The sequence below is a fragment of the Amblyomma americanum genome, chromosome 3 (genome assembly GCF_052857255.1).
Source record: "Amblyomma americanum isolate KBUSLIRL-KWMA chromosome 3, ASM5285725v1, whole genome shotgun sequence".
NCBI lineage: Eukaryota > Metazoa > Arthropoda > Arachnida > Ixodida > Ixodidae > Amblyomma > Amblyomma americanum.
In genome coordinates, this window is record NC_135499.1 from 102,458,418 (window position 1) to 102,475,711 (window position 17,294).

The 17,294-nt window shown below is 45.2% G+C and overlaps 2 protein-coding genes across 2 annotated transcripts in view; both read left to right on the forward strand.

The window, feature by feature from the left end:
* LOC144123941 (uncharacterized) overlaps positions 1-17,294 on the forward strand; it is a 93,175-nt gene that overhangs the window by 45,213 nt on the left and 30,668 nt on the right. The window lies entirely within an intron of this gene.
* LOC144123187 (uncharacterized) lies at positions 10,830-16,649 on the forward strand. Its single transcript, XM_077656065.1, has 4 exons — positions 10,830-10,879; positions 12,692-12,748; positions 13,246-13,397; positions 16,055-16,649. Exons 2-4 carry the CDS (start codon positions 12,697-12,699, stop codon positions 16,415-16,417), a joined length of 567 nt encoding a protein of 188 aa, XP_077512191.1. The 5' UTR covers positions 10,830-10,879; positions 12,692-12,696; the 3' UTR covers positions 16,418-16,649.

Genomic DNA, 17,294 nt, shown 5'->3' on the forward strand with positions numbered 1-17,294 from the left:
GTGTGGGAATTTTTTCACCTTCACTGGATTGGTCTTTTTCTCTCCGTCTTCCTGACTTCACTCCAATTTTTCTGGCTGAATTATTAGCAGTAATCTTAGCCTTACGAAAATTAGAATCTACCGTTTCCCAGGTCATGGTTATGACAGACTCTCTGTCCATTTGCTCTTCCTTATCCTCGCCCACTGACTCTCGGCCATTACGCCTCTTTAAGTTCCTGATTCCGCTGCATCTAAATTCGGTAAGGTTGCTTTGGGTACCAGGTCACATGGGCTTTCACTTTAATGAGGTTGCAGATTCCTTAGCAAGAGCCTCTCTCAGCGGCCCAATTGTTGCTGTCCTACCATCGTGTGCATATACAGCTGCGGTGAGGTTTCGCAGCTACACAATATTTCAGGAATTTGCTGCATCGGCTCTTACATCGTCTCCCGAATATCAGCATCTTCTGCATCCTTGGAGTAGCAAAGACTGGCGCTCACGCAGACTAGAGGTCTCTTTCACGCGCTTGCGTTGCCGGGTTCCCCTTCTAAATTTCTACCTTCACAGATCTGGCCTGGCAGCTTCCCCACTGTGCCCTTTTTGTGCCGAACCTGAGACAATAGATCACTTCCTGCTGTTCTGCCGCCGCTTTTCTCATTTGAGGAAGCGTCTTTTGCAAATTCCATTTCATCAACTGGGCTTGCCTGTGTCTTCCGCGGTTGTTCTTTCCATTGGCGCTTCTTTGCTTGGACGAAGCGACAGGAGTGTGCGCTCTGCTGTGCAAAATTTTCTTTAAGAAACGCAGCGACTCCCATTCTAATTTCTTTTTCCTGATCTCTGTCAGTAAGACATTGCAACATTACAGGCATTGTGTACTATTATGCACATTAAGCAATTGTCCCGTCTTCGATCTCCAAGTTAACTGGACCCCTTTCCTTCCCTCTTCCAATCTATCAGACTACATACTATTTCCATTGCTTTTCCCTTCAAAAATTTCCTGTATCCAGTAATTAACCGCCTGTGTCTTGGCCACTCCCCCGTAGTGGGTATGTGCCAGCAACGTCTGAGGCCTTCCTTCCTTCCTTCTTAATGGCTGGAAGACAAGCGGCGCGAAGGGGAGTGGCTCCGATCAGACCGCAAAAGCAATTGAATAGACAGGTAGTACAAGAATAAAATGACGTTTCCGCGATAAAAGCACGTCCCTCCTGCAGAGCTCGTGGTCACGGGAGTAGACGAGAGCGGGATCTGGGAGAGGCTAGAAGAAGGAGGCAAAAATGTTAATATCATTTAAGCTTAGAGGGAGACCACAAGGGGACGTGGCCTTTAAGAGAGAGCACACAGCGCAACTCCAGAAAAGTTCACGTGTTGATGAATTTAGAACACAAAATACTTAGCGCAAATGAACAAGGACTTAAAAAGAACTCAAAATAAACAGGGCTAACTTTAAACAACAGAGTTGATTCAAGTTAGTGCTTAGTCTCTCGGCGTTCTTTTTATGCCTTCTTCCATTGGAACTTCATGCTCATTTTCTACATTGCAGCTAACTGCGGTAGCGGTTATACACCTACCCTTTTAGTGTGAAAGCGCTACCTCACGAGGTTAAACCGGCTCACCAGTTTGTGTGATGCATGACCTTTAGGGAGGCCCTTGGCAAAGCATAAGTAAATAAAAAATAATTACTGCAGCGGCAGCGATTCGAGCCCACGGCGGCGCGAAAAGATCGGCTACGCTGGCTAGTGCACGATAAGACTAGACTATCGCCGCACCAGACCACGCATCAATCATATGGGTCTCCGGCCACCAAGGCATGCCAGGTAACGAAGCCACCAATCTGGCAGCCCGCGCACTCACTTACCGGGTACCAGGCGTTCGTTGGGAGGGCCTTAACCCAGATCACAGCCCTCTTCTTCATTTAAAGACATTACCGAGCACTATCGTGTCGAACACCGGCGCTGCCCGGTTCCTATGAAGGGACTCAGTAATGCTAGCGAACGAATTCTCCTTAGATTCTTTACAAACACCCTGTTGTGTCCTGCAGTTCTCAAGCACCTTGATTCTTCTTTTGATGGCCGCTGCTCATTCGGTGAGGAGGTGGCCTACACCGTTCACAAGGTTTGGGAAAACAAACAAACTCCTTCTCTCCTCCCTATCACCCCTTACCCTACCCTAGAGGACAGGGAGGCGGCTCTGCTCGGCTGCCAGGAACTATCGGCCCAACAGGCTCTGGTTCCGCTGACCTGCGCAGGGCTCAGGACCAACCGGGTCCCGGAATAAGGGACTCCGCCTTATATTGTAAGGGGCGAGACCCACTAAGGGCCTCTTCCCGAGCACCTTTCTGGTTTGGTTTATGGGGCTTAACGTCTCAAAGCGACTAATGCTATGAAGGACGCCGTTAGTGAAGGGCTCCGGAAATTTCGACCATCAGGGGTTTTTTAACGTGCACTGAAATCGCACAGTACACGGGCCTCTAGAATTTTGCGTCCATTGAAATTCGACCTCCGCATCCGGTATCGAATCTGCGTCATTCAGATCAGCAGCCGAGCGCTAAAACCACTGACCCACCACGGCGGCTCCGAGCACTTCTCTGTAAATATAGCTAAATAAATGGTTTTCACCCCCACCACCACCACCATCATGCCTGGTTTTAACCTTCAATGCAGTCTCGGGCGGAGGATTGGATATCTTCCGGCAGCAAAATGAGACTAATTTTCTCGCTTTGAGCTCTGTGGCTGTAGTGACCGACAGATGCGCAATCCATGCGCTGGCATAGACCGTTGGCATGGACAACGTTGTGGCACAAACACGTCATTAGAGGAACCCGGGGTGGTGTTGAAAACATTGCTGCAGAAATCTCATCCGGCCATCTAAATTCTTAATCTCATTCGCCCATCTTACCTTCTGCCACCAGCGGCTACGCTTGCCTTCTCTTGGAATTCATTCATTACCCTTAAAGACCAGCCGTTATCTTGGCTTTGCATCACATGCCCTGCCTAAACCCATTTCTTCCTCTTGATTTTGACTGCGATGTCATTAATCTGTGTTTGTTCCCTCAGCCGCTCTGGCCGCTTCCGGACTCTTAATGTTACAGCTATCATTTTTCTTTAAATAGCTCGCTGCGTTGTCCTTAACTTAAGCTGAACCCTTTTCGATAGCCTCCACGTTTCTGCCCCGTAGGTGAGTGCCGGTAAGATACAGGTGTTTTACACTTTGCTCTTGATGGATATTGGTAAACTGCTATTCATGACCTGAGAGAACCTGCCATATGCGCTCCACCACATTCTTATCCTTCTAGTCATTTCCCTCTCTTGATCCGGACCAGCTGTCACTACCTGCCCTAAGTAGACATACTTCGTTACCACTTCCAGTACCTCGCTGCCAATGGTGAACTTCTGTTCCCTTGCTAGACTGTTGAACATTACTTTGGTTTTCTGCATGTTAGTTTTAAGACCCATCAAACTGCTCTGTATAACTCATTGATCATGATTTGTAGTTCATCTCCTGAGTGACTCAGCAAGGCAATGTCATTAGCGAGTCTCAGATTACTTAGGTATTCTCCATTAACTCCTATCTCGGATTGTTTACAACTCAGGCTTTGGAATCCCTCCTGCACACAGGCGCTGAATACCATTGGTGAGATCTCCCTGCCTGACAGCCTTTCTTGTTAAAATTTTTTTGCTGATTTTATGGAGGACTACAGTAACCGTGCAGTTGCTATATATATATATATATATATATATATATATATATATATATATATTGTCTAGTATTTTGACATAAGGCTCTTCTATACCCTGATTCCGCAATGCCTGTATGACTGCTGAGGTTTCCACTGCGTCAAATGCTTTCACGAAATAAATCAACACTCTAAATAGGGGTTGGTTATATTCTGCGCATTTCTCTATAACATGATTGACTGAGTGATTGTGGTATATCGTTCAGTATCATTTGCGAAAGCTTGTCTGGTTATTTGCTTGATTGAAATTTAAGGTGGTCCTGATTCTGTTTACGATTACCTTAGTAAATTCCTTGTAAGCAGCGGAGAGTTAGCTAATTGGTCTGTACTTTTCAACTCCTTGATGTTTGCTTTCTTATGAGTTAAGGTAATGTTAGCGTTTTTACAACCTTCTTATAAGGTCTAGGTGATAAAGCATTGCGTATGCAGGATGGCTAGTTTTTCTAGCACAATTCCTCTCCATCCTCAAGAAGTCTGCTGTTACCTGATCCTCACCAGCTGCTTTCCCCCTTTGCATTGCTCCCCAAGGCTTTCTTTACTTCCTGTTTCGTTACTGGCAGGACGTCCCACAACTGTTTGTTACTGTCGTTGTTATTAACCTTCTGATTACATTGGCTACTGTATTGATTTGTGTAAAAATTCTTCGGCTATTTTTACTGTCATATCCGTAGTGCTAATTACATTGTTCTCTTTGTCTCTGCGCATACATCTTGTTTTTATGAATGCCTAGTTTCCAATTCACTCCTTTAGGTTACATCCGTTCTTAGAACACGCTATAGTTTCTCTAAATGAAACTTCCTTATGCCGGCTACCCCCCCCCCCCCCGCCCTTGCGCTTATTTTGTTAACTTCGATAGCTCTGCCAGTTCTATTATGTCCTATTCTGTCCTGAGATAGCTTTGCGGTATCCCGTCGAACAATCCTACCGCCTACTACTGCGCACTTCGTAATGATAGCGGTGAGATTATCGTTTTTTGATTGAATATTAAGATCGTCTTCCTCAGAGCCGAATATCTGTTCTGCCGGAATATCCTGAATTCTTTTACTTCGCTTCTTACGGCTAACTCGTTATTGGGTTTCCGCCTCACCAATATCTTCCCTTCCCTCTTCTGGTATAAGCTAATTCCAGACCTTACCTTTACTGTGGTCGCTACAACGCACCTTTCCGAGAACTCCCACATCCTTCACTATACCAGAGTGAGCACACAGTATGGTCTGTGTCATTTTTAGTCTCCCCTTTGGCGCTCTTCCATGTGCATATCCTGTTATTTTGTTTCTGGAAGAAGGTATTTTTGATCCGCAAATTATTTTTATCTGTGAACTCCTTTATTAATTCTCCCATGCTATTCCTAGAGCCTATCCTATAGTCGCCTACCGTCTGGTCGCCAGCCTGTTTCTTGCCCACCTTCGCGTTGAATTCACCCATCAGTACCGTGTTCTGTTATTTTAGTTTTTTTCATTGCCGACTCCACGTCTTTGTGGAGGCTTTCAACGATCTGGTCATCACGGCTGGATGTAGGGGCATAGGCCTGCACCACCTTCAGCTTCTACCTCCTATTGAGCTTAATTACGATAGCTCCCACCCTCTCGTTAATGCTATAGAGCTTCTCTACGCTGCCATCTATATCCTGGTTAATGAGGAATCCCAATCATTGCTCTCTTCAGACTGCTAATCCACTATAGCGCAGTACATGCCCGTCTCTTAGCATTGTATACGCCCCATCTGTTCTCCTAACATTACTAAGCCCTATGGCATCCCATTAATACCCTGTAGTTCCTCCAACACCACCGCTAGGCTAGCCTTACCGGGTAAGGTTGTAGCGTTAAATGTACCCAGGTTCAGATTCCAAGGGCGGCCTGTCCGGAGCCAGAGATCCCTAGCACCCTACGATGCGCCATAGATCTGACCGCGGCCTTGGTCACTTGCTCCGCAGCCTCTGGGGACTGGGGGCCGAGGGTTAAATGTTTTGTTCAAAAAAGGTTGTGGCGGCGCAGTACACCGGGGTGGCCATATCCTGCTGTGTGGCTACAGTAGGTTCCACTCATGTTTTTTTTCTTTTTCCCCACCTACGGGTCGTAAAATTATCATTGCCTTTGGGCTTCTTCTTTTATCTTCAAATTAGATTAAGCCGGTTGTAAATCACGCGGTGCAGGCATGGGCTCATTATGATTCAATTTTTTAGGTTCCCTAGACTATTATAGGGGGTGAGGAAGTACGTCGTTGATTCTTGTCGCCAAGATGAGGCCTCGCCTCAGACCTAGTTATGCAATTCTATCGACACGCAGAGTTCTTTTATTTTGAACTTGGTGGAGAATCGCGGGGCACCGGGAGTCGAAACCCGGTCCTCTTGCATGCGAGGCAGATAGTCTACCTCTACGCCATCGCTGCCCTGGCATTTCGCCTTCATGGAAATAGGACCGCCGCTGCCATGATTGAACCCGCGTCTTTCGGGTCAGTAGCCAAGCACCACAGCCCCTGAGCCACCGCGGCGGCTATATGCGGAGAAAATTAATGAGAATCGAAGGCGAGAAAACGACCTTTCCATAATGACGCTTTCGCGCGAACCGTGGCACCCTGTGACGGGCTGTCAAAACAGCGGAAGTAGCCCCGTGCAGGCACTCGTACTGAGAGCTCAGCATGTAAAACAGTGTCCGACACGGGTGTATTCATCTACGAGTATCAGTAACGACACACCCTTAAGATTGGCCGGTGGCCCTTTGTGACACGACTACACTTGACGGACCTTATCGCTCAATGGACGGACGCGGTCACGGTTCATAACAGCTACTTGGGTATCTGCATATGCGCGCAACATAGACGGTAACGCATGTGTTTATCGGGAGACGATGAATCAATTGACGTAGTGCAAGCAGTGGCATATTATTTTATAGCGCAAGGTACCGACACGTTAGCGCGTGATAAATCCTGCTATGCAATTCCAATGACGAAACACTCACCTTTGTTCACATTGCCTGTGGTCGCTTCAGGGGCGATGCACCTTTATACGTAACTGGTTGGCATTTTTTTTGCCGTATGCGATTCCAAAGCTCGGGCACACAAAAACGGCGAAAATTGAGCCTACTAGGTGGTATAGTGCACTACCACCATGGTTCATGGTGGTTTATGGAATTGTCGAACGTAGCAAGAGAAATACTCGCGGCCTCCTGTTTTATACAGTGCTCAGAGTATACAGAGCGTTTCGCCTAAGGGTTTACACAATTTTAAGACACGGCTTTTTTTAGTCAGGAGGGTGCTTTCTCTGGCATAGCATTGTCGGTGGTGTAAAACATCAGAATACAGCTAAGACGTGCTAACCAGTAAGATATTTAATACTGAATAGCATACTGAACTGCATCGCATCCTTTCCTACTTCGTCTAGACATGTGTTTGACAGGATTTCTCGCTCACTAGGCAGGCATTTCTAGCGTAGCGGTCACTATTTCACAATCATGTTTTGCGACTGTAGCATAGAAGTCCATAATGACATGCAATTAATGTCATTGATGCAACAGAGTATGGGCTACCATTAGTCCTCCAACTTGGACTAAGCAGTCTCTGCTGCTGGCGGGTTCAGGCAGTCCGCGCGGATGGCGTGATGCAGGGCGCCAGTGACCGCGTGACGCGCTGCACCACCGCTCCTCTCCCCTGGTCGAATTGAGCAATCAAGTTGTGACATGCTTTACACCCTGTTTTCTCTCTGCCACCCGGCAACCGCCGCCTCTCGCCTTGTCATTGTCGATGCATACTCTGTCATGTCTATAGCATTGATGGTTTAAAAATTTTCAGCAATGCTAGCACTAAAAATTCAATATCAGCTTTCGCCGATGTTCGTCTCTATAAGATAGGGTGGCCGCCGCTGGCAAAGGACAGTCTTAATTCGAGAGATATTATAGAGGCCTTTGTACTGCAGTGGGTGAAGTCAGGTTGATGACGATAATAATGAGGATATCTGTCCGAAGCCCCTGACAGGTTCGAAGGCTCTGGCAATCCAGCTTTATGGCCAACTATACTAAACGTTTTATGGCAAAACACTATGGCCGCTATTTAGTTTACAAACAGGGGCAGCGTGAACAGATCAGCTTCGTTCATCACAGCATTAGACGACTATGTGTTTACCTGCCAATTTCTCGCACTCAGCTTTGGATGCAGTCGTTTTCACCAACCTCCAACCGTGCGCAATGAATTCAAAACCCACCTCTATCGGAATGCGCTGTTAAACCGAGCCTCGTATCGAACCCGGAAATGAATTTAAATCTTCTGTCATTTTTTTCCTTGTCGCCTTGATGCAGCCGCCCAACACGACTATTCAAGGATCTTTCGGTAAACATAAATTTCGGCGGGAAAAAGCGCTCATGATACACAACACACCTTGTTCAGCGGAATATATTGCCAGCAACGGGGGAATCGATGCCTTGTGTGAGAGAGAACCAAATGAGTCTCATTGTTTCGCGGAATGTTTTGGTGCCGTTAGCGGTGAACGTTTTGGTTGCGTGATTCAGTGGCAACCAGGGCGACGACATTTAAAAGTGAGCAAGTGAGCAACTCTTTGTGAGAGGCTCCCCTTTTCGAGGCAGGTTCAATGTATTCAATACGGTGAGACTATTCGTGCATGCATAACCGGCGTAGAAGGAAGAAGCTAAGGAATACGGAATCAAGCTGTTCCAAGTCCATCTGAGGTGGGGTACCGTCGTGACTTTGATTTAGATGTACGCGTTTCATCCCATCAAAACCTAGGGCATCTGGTTTTATATTGCATGTTGCGGTTCTACTACCATTGTGATTTGACTTTTTTTATGTATATATATATGTGACACCAACGGCTCGAAAGTTTATGTGCGTATATTCGTGGGCGCGAGAGCGTTTTCACTTCAGGGGGTGAGAAAAATCACTTTTACACCTAACCAAAGCTGGCGACGGAAATTCATGCTTATCTCAAAACGTAATCTCTAAGGAAGAAATTCTTGGAAGAAAAAGTCTGAAACATTAAAAGCAACAAGAACAATGCTCCAAATTTATGTAACTTACGAATATAGCGGCTCCTGCAAAACTTCACATTTTCTTTTCTTGCAACACATGATTAGCTGTTGAATCAGCTGTGTTGAATCAGCGGCTTGTGCTCTGTAACGGCTTCGCCAACAGAATTGTTGCCGGCATATCTTAAACATCAAAGTGTTCCGACATTCTGGTGCCAGCCTCTTTGCTGAAAGTAGTACCGTGCATGAATATTTCGACGGGTTAGATGCGCCATTGTACAAGTAGTCAAGTGAGTGGCATACCGGAAACTGTGACGTCCACGCGAAGACCGAAGAGAATTGCGCCCAACTAAGCTATATGTAAAAGGCGGGGTAACAATCTGCGCTTTCTTCAATATTCCGTCTGTAGGCAAGGGGGTCAAAAATCAGTGGCCCAGGCCATTATGCTCTCGTCATGGAGATTTGGCGAGGTCCAGAATTTAAAAATAATTTCCTCTTTGTCCAGGTACACCTAATAAAAAGCGGCTTTGTTAGCATGCTAGCGGGCACTCCCTGAAATATTCCATCCGCTGTCTTCTTTTTCAACCGAGAATGGGAAACCACGCCGCATTGGTAGATAGGATACATGGCAAGGTGAGGGACACTGGAGCTTTCTTCGTATCTCTAATTTTCATGACCAATAGTTAGCTAGGGCAGGGCATGTAATTCGAAGGCAAGAAAAACAACGGTTTTTAAGGGTAACGGACTCAATTCAAACAGAAGGAAAATGGAGGAGGGTGCGGCAGATTGTCGGGTCGGGGGATGAGAGTCAGATGTTTTTTGGGGTACGGTGGCCGCAGCTGGCACAGAACAGGGTTCATTGGAGAGACCTGGGAAAGTCCTTGGTCCTGCAGTGAGCGCAATTTGGCTGATGATAATGATTAGTTAAATAACTTTCATACTACCACACGTACTATTTAAAAAAAATTCTTACAAGTCATGGTACCGTCATATTAGCAACCAAAATTCATGAGCGTTTTGCTGAATGAGGGAAAATACTTATAGGATAGGATAAGAATAACCTTATTAAAATGACGCCAGCGGACGGCTTAAAACGGCTACCCTATGAACACTCCCCCGCATACGTGCGAAGCGCCTGCGTTCCCAGCGCCGCGCCGCGACGGACATCGAAAAGGGGCATCCACCTCCATGCTCCTGCAGCTGACTCGTTCCCACTCTATGGTAAGAATTTGAAGGCGTGAAGAAAAAGGGCTTGGGGGGCGCTGAAAGGACACCTTAAACCGTGAAGAAAAGTAATTGGGGGAGGGGGGGGACCTGAAAGAGCTCCAAGCCATGAAAAAAAAATTCCCAGAAAGCCCCGCGGTCCTCCCATTTTTGTGAACCGGACCCCGCTTCCGACGCGCGCGCCAGCGCCCGCGCGCAGGCACGAATATCTGACATGTAGAGATATCTCCGCCCCACTCGCGGCTGATCGCGCGACGCGCCTCGCGCATGCGCACGCAGGCTCCAGCGTACGCCCGTGCGCGTAGGCGCTCCACCCGTACGCGTAGGATGTGTTCATGGAGTTGGGGCTTAACGCGTCGTGACGTTCGCCAAGCGTTGACCTGGGGTTATGCCCTGCTCTCCACTAAGCGTTACTTTGTTAAAGATATCTATTACATATCTAGTGAAGGCAGTCACAGTTCCAGGCCTCGACAATATATGAGGCCATTCAATCGCCAGTGGCGTTTATCTTTGCTAGTGTGGTGGATTTTTGCGATCAGCGTTAGACTTGAATGCCTTGCAAGATATATACCCGAAACAAGAAAAGGCACTTTGTTGTGAAATCTCTGTTGAAAGAGCAGATGTTGGTGAACGATTTCGAGGTGCTCTATAGATAGAGACACTAAAGTCTGTGATAATGGAGCTACCACGAGTAACTAATCAGCATTTATAACATACACAATAAATGGAACTAATAATTTCGTCGGCCTAGCACTACACCCTGACAGTTCAACAACCTGCTAGCTGGCCGTAGTTGGCTTGTATATTCAGCTGATAAACTTTGATTCGTTCCAACCACCTCCGCATTTTTTATCAAGAAATCGTTGAGATTCCTGACCGCTTGTGGAGCATAAAAGGCAGCACGCTGTGGTTCCTCAAGCATTACTGTTTCGTGGCAGTACCCTACCTTGACGAGTCCGCTGCAAACCACTGGTAGGTTGCTGCGCCCTTCTTGTGAGAAGAATGTCTCTTGAATGTTAAGTGTTCATTTGAAGTGTGCATTACAAGGAATCCTTTGTCGACGGTGGATTCGGTAATTAACAAACATTGGATTCGTAAAAAAAGCGCGACGTCTTTAGGAAATTTTTTCATCGAGCAAAGTTTCCTTCGGATGAACTTAGGAACGACGTTTACTCTTGAGAAGTAATTTTCCTGACAAGCAAAATAGTAGCCAACAGAAGGTGCGATATTAAAGCCACAAGGGCGGTTAGGAGAATTTCGGCATATTAAAATTTTCATATTTACCTCAGTGAGAACCGCACACTGTTTTGCAATCAACTATTCAGCCCGCGATTTCTGGTTGTGAAATCTGTGCGCGTACTGCAGGCCGGCACTGTTCAGAAAAGTAAGGTCAAATGCCCTCGGTTTTGGGGGTTTTATGTGGCATACAAAGCAGTGTGGAACGTTGTGGACACTAGTTCACAAAATGCCATATATAATCACCTTCCTCTGCGAAAAAAATGCTCACAAATCCTACTGGTCGTAAGACTACCTTCTAGGCTCGCTTTCCGCCGGGATTGGGCTTTTCTAACTTGAGGTCATTTCTCCTTCAAAGCAAAACAGCATTCTTTTCTGCTATATGCCTGCTTTGTTTAAACTTTTCTTTCCTGGAGAACCAATTATAGCCAGGCAAAAAAATCTGACAGTAGAAATTATTAGTCAGCTGCCCTGAATCTATCTTAAGGACGCTTTTCAGGCATTTACTTGTTAGTAATGTTATTCCTGAAAGTTATTCTTCTTGCCCGATTAAAGCGCGAAAATATCCAGCGAGTTCGCTGGAATGTATGGATTGGCCAGCGAAGATATACCACACACTGCTCTTATTAAGAAATTGTGCGCTAACACGTCGGTTATTTAAGAGTGCAGTGCATACATGGCGGTACTTAGCTCTTGACAACAGCTAAACAGGCATTATGTACAAACCAACTCGGGCTACATGGTTAGATGTCACAATACTGCCTGCCTCAAAACATTGCTGTATTTGATGTACAGTAGCTTCCTCGAATATATATATATATATATATATATAGTTGGTTTCTTCAGTATTCGTGCATACTAAAATCTTCATACTTAACGGTATATATTGTAAGGCTCAAATAAAGGTATTCGAAAAGAAAACAAGAAAAAGACAAGTGCTCTAGATTGCCGGGTCTATGTTGTCGAGAAAAGTGCCCAAAACCAACAAATCTGTCACATTTGATGTTAAATTGATCTGGTAATTTTACCGCTAAATGAATCCACTTTTTCATAGGTGTCATTAACGTCCGCAATGTGTGTAGGTTTTTTGAGGAATTAATTTTTGACGAAAACTCACCCTTGTGGCTCAGTAATAAGGCGCTCGTATGCTGAGCCGGAGTACCCGGGTTCGAACCCGACCGCGACGGCTGCGTTTCGATGGAGGCGAAATGCAAAACGTGCGCGTGTGCTGTGCGATGTCGGTACACGTTAAAAAAACCCCTGGTGGTCGAAAACATTCTGGAGTACACCACTACCGCACATATTTCTCCCTGTATTGTTTCACTCCCTCCTTTATTCCTTCCCTTACGGCGAGGTTTGGGTGTCCACCGACATGTGTGAGACGATTACTGCGTCATTTCGTTTCCTCAAAATCAATTCTCAATTTCTTGTGCACCCCAATGCCGCGTGTATATTTTCGTGTAGACAGCAAAAATCAACATTTCTTACATTTTATCTTAAATTGTAGTCGAAATTTCACCACTAAATGATTCAACCTTTTTTTTATAGGCGCCATGAATGCCATTACGTCCGCAATTTGTGTGCTTGGCCTCTTTTTCTTCACAGGTGAGTTGATTCGTATGGCTGCGTCTCGTGAGGCGGTGCTATTCTCGCATATCTGTTTATTTGGGCAGAGATTTTAGCTAATTGCCAGTACAAACAGGAAAGAATGGATTGTTAATGGGATTTGTAAAGGAGTAGTAAACTTTGCAAGCTACTTTCGGCAGCTTTATTTTAGTACTTTTTGAGTGGCGGTCCTCCGCAGAGTGGGAGGCCAATTATAACCAATGCTTAATTTCTCAACACGCACCACAACCGTGCACCTTTCCCACTGATCAGGACCCTTAATGCTATCCGCTAATCGCCTGTAGAGGATCTTTATCCCTCATCTTAACCTAATGTGAGAGAATTTTGCTGACAAGAAAGAATATATTAGGCGCGATCGCTGTTCTTTAGGCGAAGGGTGCTATATTGCATTGCAGCAGAATTTTCGCATCCCAATGTAAGATTACTTTGCGCTAAGGTTATTTGCAAATAGTGGTGAAATACTCAGTACATTGCAGCTTCAGCGGAAACTTCCGTAGAGGAAGAGAAGACGTTGGAGGTGGTGTCGGGCATCCAGTCCAAAATCGCCGCCGATGAGGCCGTGCTGGTCGGACACATTCTGCGTAACGTTGCCCACGAGCTTCAACAAGACACCGAACTGGACAGCGAGGTGAGGCTTGAAAGAACTATTTGTGCACGCGCCAAGAAACCTATAGGTTTGGAGAAAAAAAAAGACAACGTCTGCTCTTGGAAATTAAAAGAGCGTTTTGGTTTTTTCACATATTTAATTCTCAGATATTCTCTCCCGGTATTGTGTTTTTTGCTTTTCTTTTTAATTACTCTGAAATTTCACCCAAGGCACAATCATTAGCTTGACACCAGTTTACCCTATTCTAAAGGGTCTCCCCCCTCAGAACCCTGGTCACTCCCCCGTCGTGGGTATGTGCCATGTCACGAAGGCAAGAACAACAACAACCACAAATAGAACCATCCAAGCACCCACACCCTAGCATAAGTAATCCTCAGATGCATGGTCATTTCTGTGCCCAAATTTGGAGCCTGTATATCTGGTGCAATCTCTAAACCTGACAGAACATTTCAATGCCCATCATCGCGGCCAGGTTAGTGCTTCCGAAAAAGATTTTTTTTTGTTGACTGTTAAAAAAAGCATGAAATGGTAGAAATAGCGATCACCATCTTACCATTTGAAGGAGGTTAGCACTATTGCATTTTTCGACCTGAGCTGACAAGACGACAAATCGCTTGTATGTAAATAAAATACGCATTAGATTCGAGGTTAATCTGCAGTGAATTGAAATGCATAGGTGTTCTGAAAACCTAGGAACACAAACTGCCTCTGATCAAACATTTTTCTTTGTAATTTACTGGTATAATAGGGGTGCTTTATTGAATAAGTAAAAATAAAAAATCAAGCTCTGAGACAATGCTCGCTCCCTGCTGTAGGTTTGAACAGAGAACTGCATGTGTTAATGATTGAGGGCAGAATTGAGGGATAAAACATCTGCTTTTGCAAGAATTAAATTGGTTCAGTAACACAGACCTCGTGCAGTTTCTAAGGTGGAGTTGGGTGACTAATGGATGGAAGCAGTACCAGACTTTGCCTAATTATGCGTCAACGAGTATTTATTGATGGTGCATGAATATTGAGGAGTTCAGTTAAAATAAAAGCACTAGTTATTAACATCGTAACATTCGCACGCAGCGCGTCTTAGAAATTGAGTTCTTGCTAATATAGGAATCTCTAAAAACACGCGAATGAAGGCGCAAGTAATTGTACAGGGGTGATAAAATTTACTGGGGTGCCTCGGTTACCTTGAGAGTGGAATGTGACAGCGTTAGACATTGTTGCTGCGACAAATTTCTGCGTGTCATTTCTTACACCACGTTCACAATATGGCAGCTGTCATCTTACATGTGTACTGGCACGAACTTCATTACGCGCTCAGTATATCTTCGTTCATTTCCTCGTCATACATCTTTTCACTATGTTCGTTAATGTCGGTGTCCTAGAGGTTATCGAACCCTTTCCCCAAACCGGTTCCAACAGGATGTTTCCACCCTTTATTTTTGCGTAGGGAGGGGATGTGATCTTTTGACGTCATCGCCCTCTCGAACAATCTTCTCCCCAGTTGTATTCAACCTGCTTTTTTGTCCTTTCCCAGCTGCAAAAAAAAAAAGTAGAGAGCATCGCTGTAGAAATTGTATTTTTTTTAATCAAATTATCTTCGCCTGCCAAGGTGGGCAGGTTGTTCACAGCCTGGTGGTCAGGTTTATACGTGCCCTATTGGACATGTTGACAAACATTGCTCTCTCGCCCGATCGGAGTGTTTTGTGAATAAATATTGCAAAATATTGCGATATGAAGGTCAATGGCTCGCTCGCATTTCGGCATATGGCGGCAAGAGCGAGCGAAATCTGACGCAGAGGAAATGCTTCCTCCTTCATACTTCCCGACCACCCCGTTCACGCTTCGACAATGAGCTCCCAATGGCCCCCCGGGAGAACGAGGTTTTGATGATATCTATGCGTGCTCAATATGACGGTAGCCAGGAGAATGTGTCATTTTTGCGGAGATAGCTTTTCGTTGCGCCCTCCAAAGCCTATCAGGAGAGCACGTTAAACGTGTTCTCTAGTACCTCATCGTCTGTGACCATAACAGTATGCAAGTTTTCTGAACATAAGGGGAGGCATTTTGCAGGACGTTACGTACTTTAACACATTCGCACTTTCTTGCTTATCTATTTAGTTATTTATTGTATTTGTTTAGTGTGCACTCATGGCCATTAAGGCATTACAGACGTGAGTGGTAAAAGGAACGGGTATGTTCAACGAACGGGAGTTCATGAGGCGAAACGGCATATATACAGAAAAAAGGCACCTAAATACACAAAGTTAGCTTTGGAGTTAGTGAAAAACAAGTAGAACGATGTCAAGAAACAGGAGCCTTACTTCAAAGGATGCCGCACTGTATGTCACCGCATGAACCGAACATCCTCGTTGAAATCCTATTTAAGGACAGCATTCGGTTGAACTTTCTCGGCGGCACAATTCAGTTCTGTGCTAATCAGGCTTTTTAATGGGCATTTCGTTGTAATCTCTGCCGCGGCGGTGGACACCCCTTGCTCTCGCGGCCAAATGCACTAGTGTGAACGAGTAATATTATTATCATATTAAAAACAAATGAGAACAGCGCTTGGCCTACGGGCGTTGCTGATCACATTTATTTTAATCGGGACTGAACTGCCTATAATAGGTTTGAAACTTAAGAGCATGCATGAGCATTATGTTTTTATTCTTCCATTTCAGACGGACGAGTATTTCTTCCGCAATTTCTGGAATAAGACCAAGGGAGCAGTGAAGAAGGCTTGCCGAAAAATCAAGAAGGCTGCGAAGAAAATTATGCCCCACATCCAGAACGCTGCCGAGGATGTCGTCAAGTCCGTCTCTAACGCAGTCTTACCAATCATAAAAGAGAAGGTTGAGAAGAAAGCCACTGAACTCGTGACCAAGTTCTTCGCAAAGCATTTGGACGTCTATGCTCTGCAAGACTCGAGCAGCCATACCGATGTTGTACGCAGTCTGTGCACGCTCTTGGACGAAGAGGGCAAACGGATTATTGAGCAGGGCGAGAAACTGAACGCCCACCAATTTGTTTTCTCTATTCATTAGTCGATGGCTAGAAGCCAGAGCCCGCTGCAGGTGTGTCCTCGATTAGAACCTCGGGGACTCTTGTATGCTGAGGGAACGCAGGCGTTTCATTTCATGTATTTATTACAACCTCAGTCATGAGAAGTCTCTCTCAGATAATTGTAACATGATATTGCCGGCTGCTCAACAGTTTTCCTACAAGACTCTTCAATGAGCCGTCTTTGCTCGACGAGTAATAAAACATCGTGCTTTCGTCAAGGAAATATTGTTTGTTTTGCATGTCATCGAACCAGAAATGAGGCAGCTTAGGCTTATAAATTTAAGCTGCCTCGAGCAGGCTTTGTTCATTTGGTGGACTGCTACTACCAGAGTTGCATTCACATGAATATTAGTTAAAGAACTCACATTACAGGCACATCAAATTAAATCGGTGGCCTTACAGGCTGCTATAAACAGTGCTCATGATGAGCAAGGTAGAGGTCATTTGTGCATAGATACAAAGAATAACTGAAGCGTTGCCCATACTCTTTCTGGTATACCCGGCGATAAGAACTCTTGGAAGTTTCTTTTTATTTGCGGAGTTTATTCAAAGAAACCTGCGTCGCTAGAAAGGTACTTTTGCGTGGTAGACCTGGGAATAAATAAAATATCACAAGTGCCATAGTCAGATGCTGAGACATTTATACAACACACAGAGGAGCAATAATACAGAAAATAAAACTCGCGCACACACTCGCGTACGTTAAATAAGACAATGCTAAGATAAAACAATTTTAGAAGAAATGCACGAAACGCTTCCAGAATTGCGCCGTCGACAAAATTTTTGGCACATTGTTCTACATATATATGATATTTGTAATGGAAGAGTTTTTGCTATCGTCTGTTGGGCATGACCAAA